At 56.5% G+C, this 16813-nt stretch overlaps 8 protein-coding genes across 8 annotated transcripts; 3 read left to right on the top strand and 5 right to left on the bottom strand.

Moving 5' to 3' along the window:
* The first annotated feature begins 11 nt into the window (after positions 1 to 11).
* On the top strand, positions 12 to 3233 carry BDY17DRAFT_284327 (Dos2-interacting transcription regulator of RNA-Pol-II-domain-containing protein). Its single transcript, XM_033732092.1, has 2 exons — positions 12 to 855; positions 908 to 3233. Exons 1-2 carry the CDS (start codon positions 43 to 45, stop codon positions 3158 to 3160), a joined length of 3066 nt encoding a protein of 1021 aa, XP_033587044.1. The 5' UTR covers positions 12 to 42; the 3' UTR covers positions 3161 to 3233.
* Positions 3234 to 3301: 68 nt separating this feature from the next.
* Positions 3302 to 5825, bottom strand: BDY17DRAFT_254603 (uncharacterized protein; the record flags this gene model as incomplete). The annotated part of the gene is made up of 2 exons (XM_033731445.1): positions 3302 to 3388; positions 3444 to 5825. The coding sequence occupies 2 exons, from the start codon at positions 5823 to 5825 to the stop codon at positions 3302 to 3304; spliced, it is 2469 nt and encodes an 822-aa protein (XP_033587043.1).
* A 380-nt stretch (positions 5826 to 6205) lies between these two features.
* On the top strand, positions 6206 to 11044 carry BDY17DRAFT_348045 (uncharacterized protein). Its single transcript, XM_033738135.1, has 3 exons — positions 6206 to 7250; positions 7303 to 7744; positions 7898 to 11044. The coding sequence occupies exons 1-3, from the start codon at positions 6489 to 6491 to the stop codon at positions 10744 to 10746; spliced, it is 4053 nt and encodes a 1350-aa protein (XP_033587042.1). The 5' UTR covers positions 6206 to 6488; the 3' UTR covers positions 10747 to 11044.
* A 5-nt stretch (positions 11045 to 11049) lies between these two features.
* On the bottom strand, positions 11050 to 12421 carry BDY17DRAFT_348044 (Borealin N terminal-domain-containing protein). Its single transcript, XM_033738134.1, has 3 exons — positions 12162 to 12421; positions 11848 to 12082; positions 11050 to 11792 (listed from the first exon to the last, which is right to left on the bottom strand). Exons 1-3 carry the CDS (start codon positions 12331 to 12333, stop codon positions 11201 to 11203), a joined length of 999 nt encoding a protein of 332 aa, XP_033587041.1. The 5' UTR covers positions 12334 to 12421; the 3' UTR covers positions 11050 to 11200.
* Positions 12422 to 12571: 150 nt separating this feature from the next.
* Positions 12572 to 13778, top strand: BDY17DRAFT_301834 (uncharacterized protein). Its single transcript, XM_033734314.1, has 2 exons — positions 12572 to 12731; positions 12785 to 13778. The coding sequence occupies exons 1-2, from the start codon at positions 12706 to 12708 to the stop codon at positions 13677 to 13679; spliced, it is 921 nt and encodes a 306-aa protein (XP_033587040.1). The 5' UTR covers positions 12572 to 12705; the 3' UTR covers positions 13680 to 13778.
* Positions 13649 to 14678, bottom strand: BDY17DRAFT_193449 (uncharacterized protein). Its single transcript, XM_033730025.1, has 2 exons — positions 14448 to 14678; positions 13649 to 14385 (listed from the first exon to the last, which is right to left on the bottom strand). Exons 1-2 carry the CDS (start codon positions 14589 to 14591, stop codon positions 13834 to 13836), a joined length of 696 nt encoding a protein of 231 aa, XP_033587039.1. The 5' UTR covers positions 14592 to 14678; the 3' UTR covers positions 13649 to 13833.
* Positions 14679 to 14745: 67 nt separating this feature from the next.
* Positions 14746 to 15680, bottom strand: BDY17DRAFT_193446 (uncharacterized protein). Its single transcript, XM_033730024.1, has 2 exons — positions 15483 to 15680; positions 14746 to 15416 (listed from the first exon to the last, which is right to left on the bottom strand). The coding sequence occupies exons 1-2, from the start codon at positions 15612 to 15614 to the stop codon at positions 14916 to 14918; spliced, it is 633 nt and encodes a 210-aa protein (XP_033587038.1). The 5' UTR covers positions 15615 to 15680; the 3' UTR covers positions 14746 to 14915.
* Positions 15681 to 15800: 120 nt separating this feature from the next.
* Positions 15801 to 16596, bottom strand: BDY17DRAFT_301830 (uncharacterized protein). Its single transcript, XM_033734313.1, has one exon. The coding sequence runs from the start codon at positions 16427 to 16429 to the stop codon at positions 15872 to 15874; it is 558 nt and encodes a 185-aa protein (XP_033587037.1). The 5' UTR covers positions 16430 to 16596; the 3' UTR covers positions 15801 to 15871.
* Positions 16597 to 16813: the final 217 nt, after the last annotated feature.

Here is a 16813-nt window from a genome sequence, read left to right as displayed (position 1 = left end):
CGAACGTCACACCCTTCGCATCGCTGGACAGATGATGCGGACATGTCAGATATTCAACTCTACCTCCTGGAGGTGGACAAAGACAAACAAGAAGCGAAGAACATCGCAGTGCAAAGCGGCGTCAAGCTGCGCAATCGACAGCTCAAGTTGATCGATTTGATCACCAGCCTGCAGGAATACATCAACGACAAAGACGATGCGGCCATCCGGGCGAAGAGCGTCGCCTACCTCGCTGATGTTCTGGAGAATGTGCCTTCCAAAGTCCTTTCCGGCCAGGAGCGGAGACTGCTGAGCGATTTCATTCTCGGCCGGATCGAAGGCGATCTCGAGGGCATCGGACATTCCGCGCGAGCATTGATCGCACTCGAAGCTCAAGGGAAATGGGACGCCGAGACTGCGAAGACCGTAGCCCGCACCTTTGTCGATTACGCGAACCCATTGAAGCAGTTCAAGCTGCAGACCGATCGCTACGCAACCATCCAACTCTTCGACATCCTCTTGTCGAAATACCGAACGCCACTGAAGGAACTGCACGATGCCGATCCGGAGTTCATGGCTGCTTTTGTGGCCCTCTTCGAAGGCGAAAAGGACCCCCGCAACCTCATGCTGGTCTTTTCCATCTTGCAGGTTCCCATGACCGAGTGGGACATTCACGCGCATGCTCAGGACCTTTTCGATGCCGTCTTTAATTACTTCCCCGTCACGTTCAAGCCGCCTCCGGACGACCCTTATGGCATCACTGCGCAAGACCTGAAGGATAGATTGCGTGATTGCATTGCGGCCACCTCGGACTTTGCTGCTTTCTCCATTCCTGCGTTGCTGGATAAGCTTGACTCTTCGTCTATGAACACTAAGGTACGTATCCGAGCTGTTAATTGATGAGCTCATGTGCTGATTGCCTTTGTAGCGAGATGTTCTTCAAGCAATACAAGCGTGTGTTGTTGGCTACACGCCCAACACCATCAACCAGTACTCCGTACCTCTCTGGGACGCGCTGAAGTTCGAGATCCTCAATGTGCAGGAAAACGACCTTGCAGAAGCATCCTTGCAAGCTCTTGCACTGATCGCTGCCAAATTCGCCGAGAACGAAGGTCGACTCAACACCTTCCTCGGCACGATCATCAAGGAATGCAACGAGCATCTAGAAGATGCACCCACAAAGCAATCGCAAGCTGCTGGACTCATCCTGCATGCCGTTGCAGGGTCTGCTCCCACCGTGGCGGACAAGATAGCCAAGGGGGTACTGCCAAAGCTCTTCACTTTGCACAACTCATCCGAATCACTTGCGAAGCGGAGGGGTCTGCTCGAGATCTTCAACGAGATTGCAAAGGCTTACGTTGGTCTTACACTGGCCGCGCCGAGTACCAATATCGATACTTTCCAAGAGTCGGCCGCAGAGGCGCTGCAGGCCACGCTGAGAGCCGTGCAACGGGCTCCCAAATCAGAGGTGTCCCTCCGTCTGACAGCAGTGGAAGGACTCGCATTTCTTCTCGCCATCCCGAGGTTATTGACCCAAGATCAGACCTACCAAGTGGTGGACGCAATGACAGACGTCATTCTCCATGAAACCATCCAAGGCCACGGAGATATTCGACCACAGTCGATTCAAGCGCTGGGTGAGATGGCTCACACTTGTCCGGCTGCGATTCGGGATCGTGCCATTCCAGCATTCATGGCGGAGCTTCCGGATGCACCAGATGGCAACTATGCATTTTCTCCGGTGTTGGAAGCATTCGCGCAATTGAGCGCAGAGCAGCAGGTCTTCGACACTGTTGTACGTCGGCTGAAGAACAAGCTCGGGGCCGCGAAGCACCAGAACGCTTCTGCCAGCTACCAGCGTGCCTTGTTGCTGGCTACCCTGTACGCCTTCACCTATGGCACGCCCGTTCGAGACGAAGACGGAGTGATCAAGAGCAGCTACTACACCGAGTATGCAGAGCCTTTGATCCGCGATCTTCACGAAGCTGCCAGTGTGACCCCGAACATGCAAGATACTGCCGAGATTGTTGGCCGGATCTGCAATATCATTCTACGACCTCAAGGAGTTCACTTTCAAAACACAATTCACAACCAGCACATGTTCTGGACAGCTCCGACTGAAGGGCATGCCGACATGGCTGCACCCTACCTCGAGAGTATCGCACCTTTGTCACTGTATTACTATGCAGCGTTGCGACCTGAAGTGGTGGAACCCACGGAGATCCTCTCGCTGCTCAAAACATTGACCAGCGAGGCCACAAACGAAAAGTCCGACGGCCCCAGACTCCACCTCATCCTGCGCCACCTCTCCCTCCTCATCAACAAATACATCAACCCCAAAACCCTGCAACCCACCCTCGAAGCCGCAGGCATCAAACTCGACACCCTCCTCTCCTCCCCAACCGCCACCCCAACCTCCACCAGCCTCGCCTTCACAACCCTCAAAGCCCTCCTCATCCAAGGCCGCAGCCCAGCCCTCACAACAACCTACCTGCAAGCCCTGCTCGCTCTGCTCTCGGACCCCACCGCCTCCATCGCCCAGCGCTTCCCCGCCCTCCTTGCAGAAGACGACATCCTGATCAAAGAAAACCACTGCCTCGTTTCCGGGCTGTACAAGCAGCGCACCTTCAACCAAACCGTGCCGCTCCTCATAGCGGCCGTGCAACAAGCCTCCTCAGACCCGCAAATCAAACAGAACCACCTTATCGCCCTCTCCGGAATTCTGAAGTGGCTGCCGTACTCCATGCTGCAGCCTTCGCTGTCGGCTCTTGTGCCGCCTTTGCTGCAGACGCTTGATCTCCCTGCGCCGGACGCGAAGGCGCCTGCTCTGACGATCTTCGAGTCGGTGCTGATGCATGAGCCATCTCTGGTGGCAGAGCACACGGCTAGTCTTATCACGCGCTTGCTCAATTCTACTACTACTACTGCCGCCACTAACACTACGCCAGGACAGACATCCGTCACAGCAGCGAACGTAGCGAGCGTGCGAGCTAAAGCGCTGCAGTGTCTGACGCTTGTGCCGCGGCAATTGAAGCGGGAGACGGTCGTGCCGTACCGGCGGCAGGTGGTGAAGAAGTTGATGTTTTGCTTGGATGACGGGAAGAGAGAAGTACGAGCTGAGGCGGTAAGGTGTCGCAAGGCGTGGTTGGGTTTGGATGAAGAGGAAGAAGACGATGATTAAGTGGTGATTTGACAGGTGCGAAAATGCGTTCTTTTTGCGGGCGGATGGTCTATACAGATACAGACTTGTAGATTCTCATTTTCTTCTTCTCCTTTACCTTCGCTTTCCTTTCAGAGGCTGAGCTTGTGCTTCTCCTTTCGATCATTGATCGAGTTCCACGTAGTTGGCTGGGAACAAGCCGCTCTTGCCGCCGTACGTGCCCATCCACCAGTCGTCGTCGGGGAATTCCTGCGTATGGTCAGCGTTGTTGTTCTTCAAAGAGCAAAGCAGATCCTCCACTTACGACGTTGGTGATCTTCGCCCCATCGGGGAAACTAATCTCATTGTCCTCCGCAGCCTCATAGTCAAACTGCGCTGTGGCAGTCTGCCCACCAGCATTTTCAGCAACGGCAGCAGGAGCGGGAGGTTCGGGCTCGGGCTCAGCAGCGGCAGGAGGCGGTGGAGGGGGAGCAGCAGCAGCAGCAGCACCACCACCCGCTCCACCCTCCACAAGCTCGACATAGTTGGCAGGGAACAAGCCCGTTTCGCCCTTCGAGTTCTGCCCCATCCACCAATCGTCATCCACCATGTCGATGTTAGTGATCCGCTCGCCGTCCGCGAGGTCGAGCTCGTTGTCCTCTGCTTTCTCGTAGTCGAATTGCGCAATCGCTTCGCGGCCACCTGAAGATCCTGCGCCGCGGGAATCCACGGCTGCGCCGAAGGTCGACGCGGCGGCGGCTTGGCCGGCGGCGCGTGCAGGCTCTTCGTCGGGCACTTGAGGGGCTGGTGAGGGCTCGCGGTGCTGGGAGATGGCGTCGTTGATTGAGGCGGCGGGTAGCCCGCGCGGTGGGAGTGGCTCGTGCTTTTCAATCTCGGTGTCTGCGCCGCGGCCCACGGGCATGGCGATGCGGACGGGCGAGCCTTGGGGTAGCGGCTCGTTGTCTTCTTCCTCCTCTTCTTGCTCGTCTTGCGGGACCGGTCGGGGTGGGGGAGGAGGCAGGTCTTGGTGCTGCTCGGCGGGGGATTCTTGGATCCGCTGCGGGAGACCAGGGATAGGCACGCCTCGAGCCCCGGCATTCGGCTTGCTTGCGGTATCGAGAGGTGGAGGTGCTGGTGCTGCACCGAACGAGTCGCTTGCGGCGCCCATAGGCGGAGCATCTTTGAATCGATCCCGGATCGAGCTGACACCACCGGCAGTTGGTTCCGTCTCGGGCTCTTCCTCCGCTGGCGCTTCAGGCACGCCGCCGCTCCCGCCAGTGCGCGTGCTGGGTATCTGCACGCCCCATTTCTTCCCACTGTACCCGCTCTGCCATCCGCCACTGGTCTGGCTTTGAAGCGGAGAGGCCGGTGTTCCAAAGCCTGCTGGCTGTGTGTCCGCGCCTCCGCTGACACCGCGCTCTCGCGCCTTCTTCTCGGCCCAGATCTGGGCTGGAGTCTTGCCGCCTTCATCCGCGAAGGTCTTGCTCGCGGTTCCCACGGGTGCAGCGGCCGGCGGCGGTGGTTTGGCATCGAATCCGCCTGGCTGCGGAGCTCGAGTCCCACCAAAGGCGCTCGCTTGTGCGCCGAATCTGCTTGCGACTTGTGGCTTGGGTAGCGAAGTTAGCCTTCCGGGAGACGTGAAGGCAGCAGATCGGTCGGCGAGGGATTTAGGCCGGTCGTCATCATCTGCTGCTGAAGACTGAGGAGTCGGTTCAGGTGCTGGAGCGGGCGCTCCTTGCGCTTTCCTTCTTATGTCGGCGAGATCCACCTTGCCGACTGGTTCATAAGCCCCTTTCACCACCGTAGGCCGATCGTCTTGCACTCTGCCGGATTGCTGGGCTTCGCGCCTGATCGCCTCAATGTCCACCTTGCCAATGGGTTGGTAGCCGCCTCTGACCACATCTGCATTGTCATCGCTTGCTGGCTGTGGTGCTTGGTATCTCGACGGTTCTCTCTGCGATTGAAGAGAAGCCATGTCGACTTTAGTTGGCTGGTATGCAGCTTGCACCTTTTCAAGCTGTGATCTCGTGACTGGCGGCGCATCGGCGCCCCAACCATCCGCATCTACTCCGCCGGATGGGGCGGGTGCGCGGGATCTTGAGGCGAGTGGCTGGAAACCGCCAGCAGCTCCAAAGCTCTTTGTAGGCATGACCGGCTTGGATGCTACGGGCGGTGGAGGGCCGCCTGTCGAGGTAGCAGACGACGCAGCTCCACCTCCTCCATATTTCGACCCGGAAGAGTCGGCCACCTTTTGCACGATGGATTCCGGCGTAAGGTCTCGGTCGGAACGAGCGGTGATTTGGACATGGTAGCCGTGTAGGACCTTGGAAACCGCGTTGACATGGCTGGTGAAGTAGCCCTTCGTTCGCTCCGGCACGCCCTCACCGCACCATGCAATCAGGACGCTTTTGGGGAGACCGGTGTTGGGGTCCTTGATCTTGACAAAAGCAAATTGGATGCGGCCGTCGGAGAATTCTTCAATCATGTCTATCAGCTCGCCCTCGCCAGTGGTCTGGACCTTGAGCACGCTCTCTTTCCCGGATTCTGCCTGGAAGGCGCTAACCAGAGGGGCTTGCACTGTAAACACTGCCCATTGCCCGTAGGTGGGAGAGGATGCAGCTGGTCCGGAAGGAGGCCCAGCCTGGACGATCTTCTGGTAGCTGGCGGTGATCGAAGGGCCGTTGGCGGAGAGGTTGAGAGAGGCCATGTTGGGCGGGGTGGAGGTGGCCGGGTGAGGGTCAATGGAGTCGGACGATCAGCGCCAAAGGGTGCGAGGAGTGTCGACCAATGCCGCAGATCTTCCAATGTCAATGGAGAAGTATAAGCAGTCTGACGGACCGGGGAAAGGGCTGGCCGTGAGATGAGCAGATGTTGGTGCCTCACATATGTGTCTGACCTTACGCAAGCTCCACGCCGACGCGCACCGCCCACTTTCGGTGACTAAGCATGCCGTCAGCGCTGCACGGAGCACGGAACGTTTTCGGTAAACTAAGTCGTGGGACGCCACGACTTCTGCCTCAGCCCCTGACGAGCTTCCCGTTCGCCTCGTTTTTGTTTATTGGATCACCTTCACTTCCCTTTACTACACTCGCCCCTCCACCACCTCCGCCGCCGCACTGCGGACCCTTTACTGAACTCTGCTAACTTTTCAGTAAAGGGAAAGCAACTGCATAAGTATAGGTCCCCTCCGCTCCTTCCGATCACCCCCGTGTCTCGCCATCTTCGCACCTTCAAGTGCACTCAAGTCAAGTGCCAGCTTTCACTGTACTCCCACCCTCGACCACTCGACTCTCGAGGGAGCCCCCAAGCATGCACATTCCATTCCAACTGTCTTAATACCCCTCTGCTAGCCTTTCCTCCTCCGCCCACCATGGCCGAGGCAAACGGTAGGCTAAGCAGTGAGCCCCCATCATCATCCTCTTCTGACTTTTACAACACCGCCGTGCATGAGTCACGTGCTACTGCTGCTGCTATTCTCCCGGTGTCATCAACTCCACAGCTGGACACCTCGGCCAATGATGACAATAGCCACGACGATGGCGCCGGCAACGACTCTGGCTCCGAGATGGAGCTCTCCAATGGATCTCCAACCCCCGAGCCTACCAACCCTCCTGCACAGCACGCTGGTTCCAAGCGTAAGCTTAGTGAAGGCACGACCCTTCCAGACTCCGACCCCTCTACTACCCAGGATGATGCTGCAAAGAAGCGCAAGCTAGCATCCCGTGACCTTCCGCTGGAGTACTGGCAGCGGATCTTCACCCATCTGTCCCCCGTCATGCTTTCACGCTGTCTACGAGTATGCAAGACCTTCTACCACGGTCTGATGACGACGAAACCTGGCCCCGTCCCCGGCATGAAGCCGTACCACATCCGTTTCCTGGACAGCAAAGCCATTTGGACGCATGCCCGCAAGACCTTCTTCCCCAATTACCCAGCCCCCCTCCCTCACCACACCGAATTGGAGATGCTTCAGCTCGTCGGTGGCACGACTTGCCACTTTTGCGGCCGCCGGGGCGATGAATCGCACTCCAAAGGTACCTTCGCAATGGGCCCGGGTGCTGAAGGGGTCCGTGTGATCTGGCCTTTTGCTATTCGCACTTGTGGTCGTTGTCTCGGGGAAAATACACTAAAGGTATGCCTGAATGAACTGTTGCTCACATCCTCCTACCGCTAACCCTTTGCAGGACGTGGAGATCCTTGTCTCTCAAGCCTCTACCCTTCGCCTCGGTCTGCCTTATATCTTCTTGACCCCGGACTCTCACTACATCCCTGATATCCAACGCCATCAGCCTGGGGGAATCCCATCCAATGTGCGGGTCTCCAAAGTATACTACAAGCAGGACGTCGACAATATTATCGCCGAGGCGAACGACGCCAACCAGCTGGGACAAGGTGCAGTCGATGAGTGGCGCAAAGGCCTCGCTGCTCGGGGTGCCCAGCACATGAGAGATGCTGCCCGCTGGGAAAACTGGGATGCCGCGCACCCGCGCATGGATCTTCCTCAGAAGCTCAGGGAGTACGATCTCACATCTTTTCCCCGTCTTTTCGCAAGCGCTCAACCCAGACATGCCGTGGGAGGACACGTGAACGCATCACATCAGCCACAGCTACCTCCGTTTCCGCCAGGTAAGTCTAGTTTTACTTGATTCTCATTGCTTATGCGCCGCCTTACGTCTTCTCTTGTATCCTGTCTGCTTGTCCTTTGCTCTTCTTCGACTTGCGCTCCACAAGCTCAAGTTTTTCTGCATTTGACCGACACCTGACGTGATCATCCGCCAGGTCCAACTCCCTTTGTCCCTTTGACCCCAGGGTACCCAAGTGGTTTCGGAGCTGCCCTTCAGCCATTCCAGCCCCCCTTGCAGCCGGTTTCCAGACCGGTCCGCGATTTGCACGAAGTCGAAGCCATCCGTCAGGCTCGCAAATTGGACATTGAGCGCCGGTGTATGGAATTTGAGCCCCCATTGGAGCCGAGCGTTCTACAGCACATGAAGTCATTCCAAGATACCATGCAGATTACGGCTCCAATGAACGACTCCGCATGGGCCGTGCTTGAACCTCTACTCCTTGCTCAGAGAGAGGCTGCTGAACTGGTTGAGCATCAGAGACAGTTTCGCTTGGCTGCACTGCAGTCGGCCAGGCCCAATGCAGATGCAGAGCATACCAAGCCTTCCAAGGAGCTCGACGACAAAGACTATGAAAAGAAGCAGGAGCCGCTGCGCAAGAGGCTCGGTGAGTATGCTGATGAATGCATATCCGGCCAGTGGAAAGGAGGGAACCAATTGCACAAGGATAACGCCCCGGCCTTTGCGGTCAGTGTCTTGGAGCACGTACATTTGCGATATCTGGAGCAGAAGAAAGCCGGCTTGTTGCCCTCCACGGAGACATCGTCCAGACCCGGGCGTGGACAAGGCACCCCAGCCCCGGAGCCCTTCCTATCTCTGGACAACATGAAGTGGGTGTTTGAAAGCAAGATCCGGCCCCTGACAGAGGCTCGTCGTCGAGAGCTGTTCGTTTGCGCAGATTGTCCGGAGGAGCGCGCCCCTAAGTGGTTCGCCTTTGAAGGACTGATGCAGCATTACGGAGCCAAGCACACCACGGCGTTTAGCCAAGGGAACATTGTCGTCCATTGGACCACCTCGGAATGGCCGGAGGAGCCCCCGTTCCATCAATATCCGACACGCTTCATCGCGGCCGAGAAGAAGGCCTCAGACCACAGGAATCATGGCCGTCCGAGGAACACCCCTCAAACACACGAGGACAGTTCTTTCGCGCCCCCAGCGACTTCCAGGCTCTTGTCAGAGAATCCGCTTTTCTCAAATTCCCAATCTTCTGCGCAGGCAGATCACGGGCATCAATCTCATCACTCAAGCCATGCTACTACCCGAGTCTCATCGCAAGGTCATCTCCATGCGCCAGGAGGACCGGCTGAAGCCGCTAATGGCACGAACGCGTCCTTGCAAGTTGACACGTTCTCGAAGTTCGCCCGTGAAGTGTGGGATATGCTGGAACTGGCCAAGCCTCCGGACTTCTATGACTGCGTCCATGTTCAAGTTGTCCTCTACCATGCTGTCGCACGCTTCGCGGCTGTATTCGGGTACACGCCATCTTTGGACCTGGTCACGGAGGCGCTAGCCACCAACAAGCAGATGATGCCCGTTAAGAACGTGGGCGGTCTTGTTTGTCAGATGTGTGATGCTTCCCGAACGGATGTTCAGGCCCAGACTTACTACGCCCGGATCAAGAACACCAAACTCTACACCCTCCCGGCCCTGATTAACCATTTCAAGATCATCCATTTGTCTCAGAACCCTGGCTGGCTGGATTGGTTACAGCACATGATTATGATGCCGGAGAAACTCCTGATTAACGATATCGTGGACGTCCAGGAAGTGAATGACGAGAAGCTTGGTCTCATCAAAGCCGCTTTGCCGACCGCATTTCCCTATCATCTACCGAACATTGACGTGGTTCAAGATGCCCGTCAAGCCTCTGGACATGACAGTGGATATGGTGCTCGCTTCTTGGATCGTTTCGTCAAGAAGAGCAAGAAGGGAGAGAATGCAAACCAGCCAAAGAAGAAGGGCCGAGGCGGTTTCCGTGGCACAGCCACGACAGCTCGTGTAGGGTCTGATGAATCCTCGTCGGAGCCCAACGAGCATGAGTACGATCCTCGGCGCCCGCTGCATCTCCCCTCCGACCCAGCTCGTTACGATACCGACTTTGCCCGTAGAGGCTCTGATACAACGTCGCCGCTGGCGTCCCAAAACCTGAACCTGCCCCCCGAGACTCTTGCAGCGCTGGGCCAGTTGAGTTCTGCAATTCAGAGCAAGCAGACGCCACAACTTCAGGGTAGCTATGGAGCCGACCGGAGCCCGTCCGTAGGAAGGAAGGATTCTCAAGGGTCGACGGGTCACGCTCCTGCACAACCGGACATTGCTGCTATTTTGGCCTCACTCACAGGACAGCCGCAGCCCACGCAAATGAACACACCACCGGTGCCGAACCCAGGTGCCGGTCCTTCCACTCAACCCTACGGCGCTCACACTCCCAGCTATCCAGACAATGCTCACCGCTATGCTTCCAACCGAGGTTCGGTTGCTCCTCATTTGCACAACGCCCAGAGCTTCGAGCAGAATCGCGCGCACTCTTACCTCGAGCCAGCATATGTACCGCAGAATTCTCCCGCTCCCTACACAGCCGTGTACGACCAAGAAGGAAGGCGGTACATTCCACAAGCCGGGCCCCAGCATGCTTCAGCCTGGCACTCGGCGCAGCAGCCGATTCAAGCCTTCCAAACCGTGCCGCTGGAGTATAACCGCCCTCCGTCTGCAGGCGGACGCGTCAACGTCTATTCGCCGAGCCCGCCAACTGCACCTGGCTCGGGATCGACGTACGTTGACGAACTCGGTCGCTCCGTCCGGCTCATCCCCATCGATGGGGATCCCGCGCAAGTGCAGTACCTTCCGCATCCGATGAGACTGCAGTCGCAGCCCCCGCCTCAGCAGTACCATCCGGGACTTCAGCATGGCCAGGTTGCGCAGCCGATGTATTACCAGTATCCTGGAGTCCAGCAGCAGTCCCCTCCCGGAAGTGCTGGAGGCGGACATGCGTACGACCGTCGCTATTGATCTTTGCCATGAATTCCATGCTTCTTGCTATGAAGGAACGCTTTGGATTGCAGAGATGGATATCGTGCTTTGCCAAGAGAACGAGAGATGCTTGTATGACACATGAGAACGAATTGCGTATGGTCCTTTGCGGTTGGACTACTTGATGTGTGGTATAAGACGCGCGCAGACTCAATCCCTAATGTCGTTACCGTTTCGAAATTGGTTGACTCGGCGGATGATGGGAAGCGCGCGGCCGTGCTGCAGAGACGACGAAGAAGCATAGAATAACCTGGCATAGTTAATCCACTACTCCACTTCCACTTCTTTCACTCCGTCCATTATGGGTATCATCCCTTGTGCTGAACATACTGACCACGTGAACGACATTTTGAGCTTGGCAGCGATGAAGTCATAAGAAGTGAACATTGACAATCCGCTATCATCCAACCTTCCACTACGCAATCAAACAAACTCACGTACGCTTCCTCAAACTCCTCCCCCCAGCCGCAGGCACCACATTCTCCTTCTTCGCCCCCGCCGCCCCCGCCTTCCTCCCCGTCGCAGCAGACTTCATCGCACTCGTAGCAGACGCAATCGCCTTCTTCGTCGCCGCGCCCGCTTTGCCCCTCGCGCTCGCCGCCGTGCTCTTCTTCTTGCTGACGATCGTCGTGCTGGCGCTCGTGTTGCTTGCGCCGCTGCTTCGGCCGCCGTCGGTGTCGGAGCGGGTGATGTTTCGCTGTTGTTGGGGTCGAGGGGCGGGGCGGGTGGATGTGGCTTTGGGTTGTGGTGCGGTTGAGCTAGAGAGGGTTGGTTTTGCGGGACTTGAGGGAATGGGGAGCTGGGTGGTGCTTTTGTTTGGTTCCGAGGTTTTGAAAGGGGAGCGGGGGAGGGTGCGGGAGTTGTGGGATCTGGGGGAGAGGATTGCTTTGCGGGCGGCGTTAGATGGCGCTGTAGTTGCTGCTGCTTTGGGATTTGTTGCGGTGGGTTTGGCGCGTTTCTTGGGGTTCGCGAGGTCGTGATCTGTATCGTTTTCTTTGTCGTCTGAGGCGGTGGAGATTTGGTCGCTGTATGTTATTGTCAGCCGTCATCATATTTGTACGGGGTGTCTGATGGGTATACCTCTGTCTCTTCAATTCCTTCCTCGGCATCGGCACCTCGACGACTTTCCTTGCCTGGGTGGACATCAAAGCAGGTTTGGCCGGACTCCGCTTCTCCACATACTCGTTCATCAAATCCTGCATCTTCCTCTGTCGCAGTTGAAAAGGCACGCGATTGAGTCGACCCTCGAGCCGTACTCGGAGGCCCTGGGCTTGGAGGGCGTATTGGCCGCGTAGTTTGCGTGCTCGGTCTGTGACTGTTGTAGACGCGTTAGTCTCGAGGACGGAGTTGGACATGGGACACCGCTAGGAGCGCAGGCTGGCGGGGAGACTTACTCTCTTGCTGGAGATTGTCTATGAGTGCTTGCTTTTGAGCTTGTGTTATGCCATTTGCTGCTGCTTGCTTCGTGGGCTCGTGTTCTGGTGTTCCGGCTTCTAGTCGCGTACTTGGAGGAGGATGATTCTCTGGCGACGTCTCGACATTGACCTTGGGTTTTCGGGGAGGCATGTTGATCGGGTATGCTCGTTCTACCGGATTTGAGTGAGGCGGAGTCGTCTCGAGGCGTGTGGATATAGTAGAGTGTGTGATCACAGCGTAACATGTGATGTAAACAAAAGCTCGTCGCAGCTGTCGTTGTTTCCTGATCTGGCTAGCGCGAGGTACGAACTGGCGGGCGATCCCGCAGAGCCGCATGTCTCCCACCTGCATGACGAGAGCTGGTGATTGCCTGCAACTTCGCACGATCAACACTCTTCATCTCTTTCTCATCCTGCATCTCCCTTTCTCTCCGTCGATTCCTCCATCGCAACCGAACTCTCCACCTCTTCAACGACCCCAGGCCTACTTCACGAGCGAGCACCAGCCGCTAACACCGCCAAAATGGTGCTCGAAGCGACGATGATTGTGTACGGCTCTCCTCCTCTCATCGTCCATGCTCTCAACACTAACCGCAACACAGCGTCGACAACTCCGAATCCTCCCGCAACGGCGATTACATCCCCTCACGCTGGGATGCGCAAACCGACCTGGCCAATCTCATCTTCCACAGCAAAACGCAATCCAACCCCGAATCCTCCGTCGGCCTCATGTCCATGGGCGGCAGCGGGCCCGAAGTCCTTACAACCCTCACCACCAACCCCGGCAAAATCCTCGACGGCCTGCACCGCACCAAGATACGTGGCGAGAGCCACCTCTACACCGGCATCATGATCGCCAGCCTGGCGCTCAAACACCGGCAGAACAAGTCGCAGCGGCAGCGCATTATCGTGCTCACGTGCAGTCCGATTACCGAGGAGAAGGGCAAGTTGGAGAAGCTGGCGAAGCGGATGAAGAAGAACAATACCAGCGTCGACATTGTAGCGTTTGGCGATTTGGGGGATGAGAATGTGGAGAAGCTGAGGGCTTTCAATGAGGCGGTGACGGGTGGCGATGGCTCGCATCTGGAGATTGTCTATCCTTCATCCAATCTGTTGAGTGATACAATCGTTGCCTCGCCGATCTTGGCCGGCGAAGGTGGTATGGGCGCTGCGGCTGCGGCTGGTGCTGGTCAGAATGGCGATCTTGGCGGTGGTGCTGGAGGTGGGAACGACTTCGATTTCGTCGACCCCAACCTCGATCCGGAGTTGGCGCTTGTGTTGAGAATGAGTATGGAGGAGGAGAGGGAGCGACAGGCGAGAGAGCAGAGAGCAAGGGACGAAGCGGAGGGACGGACGGCTTTGGAGAGTGTGCCTGAGGAAGGTGGTGGCGAGACGCAGCCTCTCCTAGACGGGCAAGAAGGTGGAAGTAGCGAGACAAAGAAGGAGAGAGATGGTGATGACAAGAAAGAAGGTGGTGACCAGATGGATACAGCGTGATCTTCGAAGTCACCTATTCTGGACAGCATGATCCATTCATCCCCTGCTAAGTAGCACTCCGGTCTTGATGCATAGCCTCGGCGCTGATTCACACCCACACGTTTCCGTATCCCCAGATCATCTTTTCTGTACGCAGTCCTTCCTCCGATGCGCATCACGGCCTGACCTTTCCAAGCCGCGGGCCTGCAGATGTCCATCTATCCCATTCAAGTTTCTTGGAAGCTTTCCAGACTCTAGGCCGCCAGCACGACATCCCGCGATCAAGGATCCTCCTCGTCTTCGCCGAGAGAGGCGCAGTTCCTTTCTCCGCGGTCATGTCTAGCTCCGACCGCACTGCACGCGAAATAGCAAGATTATACAGCTGGGACACCTCTGCGCCCGTCTTCCTGCTCCAGCGTTCCATGCTGTAGTATTCAATCGAGAAAAGCGCGTTGAAGCTTGCTACGAGACCAACTCCGACTGAACGGTGAAATTGGTCCGGGTAGAGGTGGGGCATGCGCACGAAATGGTTCACGCGGTAGAACTCCGGAAGACACTCCTCTCTGATGCGACGGCACACGCGTGTAATGCCCGGCTGGCGCACGACGGTGGGGTTTTCATAGTGAGGAGAGCCCGGTTTCAGCAGTACAGGGCTGTCATCTTTGACTGCAAGCTTGCAAATCTTCGACCAGATCTCCGGGGGCAAATCGAGCAGCCCGCGCGGTTTCTGTTATACATATCAGATTAGGGATTGGGCTAGAGGAGCGAGAGGCAAGTGGCATGTCTTACCTTCGCACCGTCTGTTTCAGCAGTCAACTGCAGGACGTCCGGTTCTTTCGCGGCGAGCGCCTTCGTAGTCTTGACGTTCTTCTTCCCGTTTGAGGCCTTCTTCGCTTTCACCTTGCTGACTTTCGATGGCTTTGGTTTCGCCATTGTTGTTGCGTTCTGCGGAAGCAAGATCTAAAAGTTGGAAGAGAAGGGAAAAGGTAGAGCGTGGTGTAACGTCAGCGAAGGGATGTGACGTTGTCCAGGTGACATCTCACGCCGCGCCAATGCACGTGACACGAAAAGGGGCAAAGTGAACAACCGGGGAAAGAGTGCGATTGAAGGGAATTTTGAGATGACAGTGAGCTTTCATGTACTGAAGACTCGCTGCGGTTGCCATACTACGCAGACCCTCCGTCTGATATGCAGACTACCGTCCGATGTGCATCACGCTTTTCCGTCATTAGGACAAGCGTGTGCTAATCTCCAACGTCAACGACGGTCTTCTCGTTCTTTGGCGACTCGCAGCTCCTTGACCCCCCTCTCAAGCAGCGTCTTCGTCCTCGGGGACAGCGTCCGTTCATCCTTTCCTGTTTCGAGTTCCCGTTGCAGTGCAGACAAGACGTCCTCGCACCACATCCCGGACACCGACGTCATGACTCTCTCCAGAAACCAGAAATGATAGTCCCACGACGGAATGCAGACGAGTCGATTGAAGTCCCTCACAAACTCAGAGTCCACTCTGAACCCGATGTGCCAGCTGTGCACCTCCGGTATGTATTCGAATTGGTTCGCCCGATAAAAGTGAGGAAGACATTGGTTTCTGATCTGATGGCAGACTTTCAAGATGGCCGGCTGGCGTAAGGCGACACCTTCCTTGCCAGGTTTCAAGAGAATAGGATGATCAGACTCCACCTCGTGTTTGCAGATCTCCGTCCACAGCTCAGGTGGAAGGTCGAGGAGGCGGAATGGCTTCTGTTCTTTGCTTTCCTTCTGCGGAATGTATCAGCATCATCCCACACACGATGACTATGAGGAGACGTGTAGGCGTCAACGTACTTTGATTGCGTTTGCTTCATCTGATTGCAGCTTCTCCGGCTTCGCAGTAAGTTCCCTCACAGGGTCGTGTTGCTTTGTGCGTGAGGTCTCAGCCTTCTGGCTTTCGACCTCGAGGGTCTGGGGGTTCGCCATTGCTGTTCCGCACTGATAATCAGTGGGATTGAGAGAAAGAAGATGGAGAAAGCAAGATGAGTCGTGTGAGTTGATACGAAGTGACGTGCCCCTTTTTGACTCCGCGCTAGAGCACGTGTTAACATCCACGTGACGACTGTAAAAAGCAAAGACAGGAATGATGAAAAGAGCAGAGCTGAAGGTATAAGACAGAGGTACGCTGAAGGACATACATTCGCTACTTCAACGAAACGCCTTGACGCTCATCCGCATCATGCCTACTGACGCCCAGCTGCAAGCTGTCTAAGTCCTTTGTGCAGCCAACCATACTCCCTCGACATGACCGCCCGCACAAGCAGCCCCCTCACCTCCAAAGCCCCTTCTTCGTCACCAGTGATAATGTCCAGCTCCAGGTGTATCGCCGCCAGCGCCTCCGCAGATCCTATGATCCTTGCCTCCACACCCACTTCGCATGTCCAGAAGTCAACGTCCCATGTTGGCACGCAGAGACGCGCGTTGACATTCCGCACGGTCGCGTTCGAGACATCCCTCCGAGAGCCGAGGAAGCTGATTCGGTGGAGATAGCAGAACTGGTTCTCGCGATAGAAATGTGGAAGGCTCTCCTCCCGGATGGCGCGGCAGACCTTTGTGATGCCAGGTTGACGCACAACGACCGGGCAGTGTTTGCCGGGCTTCAGGATGATAGAACGTGTTTCTTGCACGACAAGCTTGCAGATGTTTGCCCACAGCTCAGGGGGAAGGTCGAGCAGTCCGAGTGGCTTCTTCTGTAATGGGATCAGCCATAAAGACAGATAGACGTGGACAACGATCACCATTCACCTGAGCATCGCTTGCTTCAAGTGCCATCGGCATCATCTCCGCTCCCTTCGCTGCGAGCGTCTTCGTGCCCTCGTTGCTCTTCGCCTTCTGCTTCTCGACCTTCGAAGGCTTCGGTTTCGCCATCTCTGTCTCGCATGGATGTGTTGTGCATTTGAGAGCGAGAAGAGCAGAGGGAGAGGTGAGTCGTGAAAGATAAAAATGTGACGTTTCAACGCTTGGACTCTACGCTAATGCACGCAGCCGCCAGCACGTGACGATTGCAAAAAGCAAAGTGAAGGACATGATGTGAAGAGTGGAATTCAGGGAATGAAAGACAACAGGCACTGAAAGACAACAGGCACTGAAAGAAACTGCATTTGCTGCTCCAAGAGTACGCGTCA

The sequence above is a fragment of the Neohortaea acidophila genome, assembly GCF_010093505.1.
Source record: "Neohortaea acidophila strain CBS 113389 unplaced genomic scaffold BDY17scaffold_9, whole genome shotgun sequence".
NCBI classification, from domain to species: domain Eukaryota; kingdom Fungi; phylum Ascomycota; class Dothideomycetes; order Mycosphaerellales; family Teratosphaeriaceae; genus Neohortaea; species Neohortaea acidophila.
This window is presented reverse-complemented; position numbering and strand designations above follow the sequence as displayed.

Excerpts from the sequence above, each read along its gene's own strand:
- BDY17DRAFT_284327 (XM_033732092.1), top strand. The coding sequence starts at position 43 with ATGTCAGATATTCAACTCTACCTCCTGGAGGTGGACAAAGACAAACAA. Across the intron at positions 856-907 it reads CTTCGTCTATGAACACTAAG|CGAGATGTTCTTCAAGCAAT; the intron begins GTACGTATCCGA and ends TTGCCTTTGTAG.
- BDY17DRAFT_348045 (XM_033738135.1), top strand. The coding sequence starts at position 6,489 with ATGGCCGAGGCAAACGGTAGGCTAAGCAGTGAGCCCCCATCATCATCC. Across the intron at positions 7,251-7,302 it reads TCGGGGAAAATACACTAAAG|GACGTGGAGATCCTTGTCTC; the intron begins GTATGCCTGAAT and ends AACCCTTTGCAG. Across the intron at positions 7,745-7,897 it reads GCTACCTCCGTTTCCGCCAG|GTCCAACTCCCTTTGTCCCT; the intron begins GTAAGTCTAGTT and ends ATCATCCGCCAG.
- BDY17DRAFT_348044 (XM_033738134.1), bottom strand. The coding sequence starts at position 12,333 with ATGCCTCCCCGAAAACCCAAGGTCAATGTCGAGACGTCGCCAGAGAAT. Across the intron at positions 12,083-12,161 it reads AGACAATCTCCAGCAAGAGA|TCACAGACCGAGCACGCAAA; the intron begins GTAAGTCTCCCC and ends CGTCTACAACAG. Across the intron at positions 11,793-11,847 it reads AAGGAATTGAAGAGACAGAG|CGACCAAATCTCCACCGCCT; the intron begins GTATACCCATCA and ends AATAACATACAG.
- BDY17DRAFT_301834 (XM_033734314.1), top strand. The coding sequence starts at position 12,706 with ATGGTGCTCGAAGCGACGATGATTGT. Across the intron at positions 12,732-12,784 it reads CTCGAAGCGACGATGATTGT|CGTCGACAACTCCGAATCCT; the intron begins GTACGGCTCTCC and ends ACCGCAACACAG.
- BDY17DRAFT_193449 (XM_033730025.1), bottom strand. The coding sequence starts at position 14,591 with ATGGCGAAACCAAAGCCATCGAAAGTCAGCAAGGTGAAAGCGAAGAAG. Across the intron at positions 14,386-14,447 it reads CTGAAACAGACGGTGCGAAG|AAACCGCGCGGGCTGCTCGA; the intron begins GTAAGACATGCC and ends TATGTATAACAG.
- BDY17DRAFT_193446 (XM_033730024.1), bottom strand. The coding sequence starts at position 15,614 with ATGGCGAACCCCCAGACCCTCGAGGTCGAAAGCCAGAAGGCTGAGACC. Across the intron at positions 15,417-15,482 it reads ATGAAGCAAACGCAATCAAA|AAGGAAAGCAAAGAACAGAA; the intron begins GTACGTTGACGC and ends TACATTCCGCAG.
- BDY17DRAFT_301830 (XM_033734313.1), bottom strand. The coding sequence starts at position 16,429 with ATGGTGATCGTTGTCCACGTCTATCTGTCTTTATGGCTGATCCCATTA.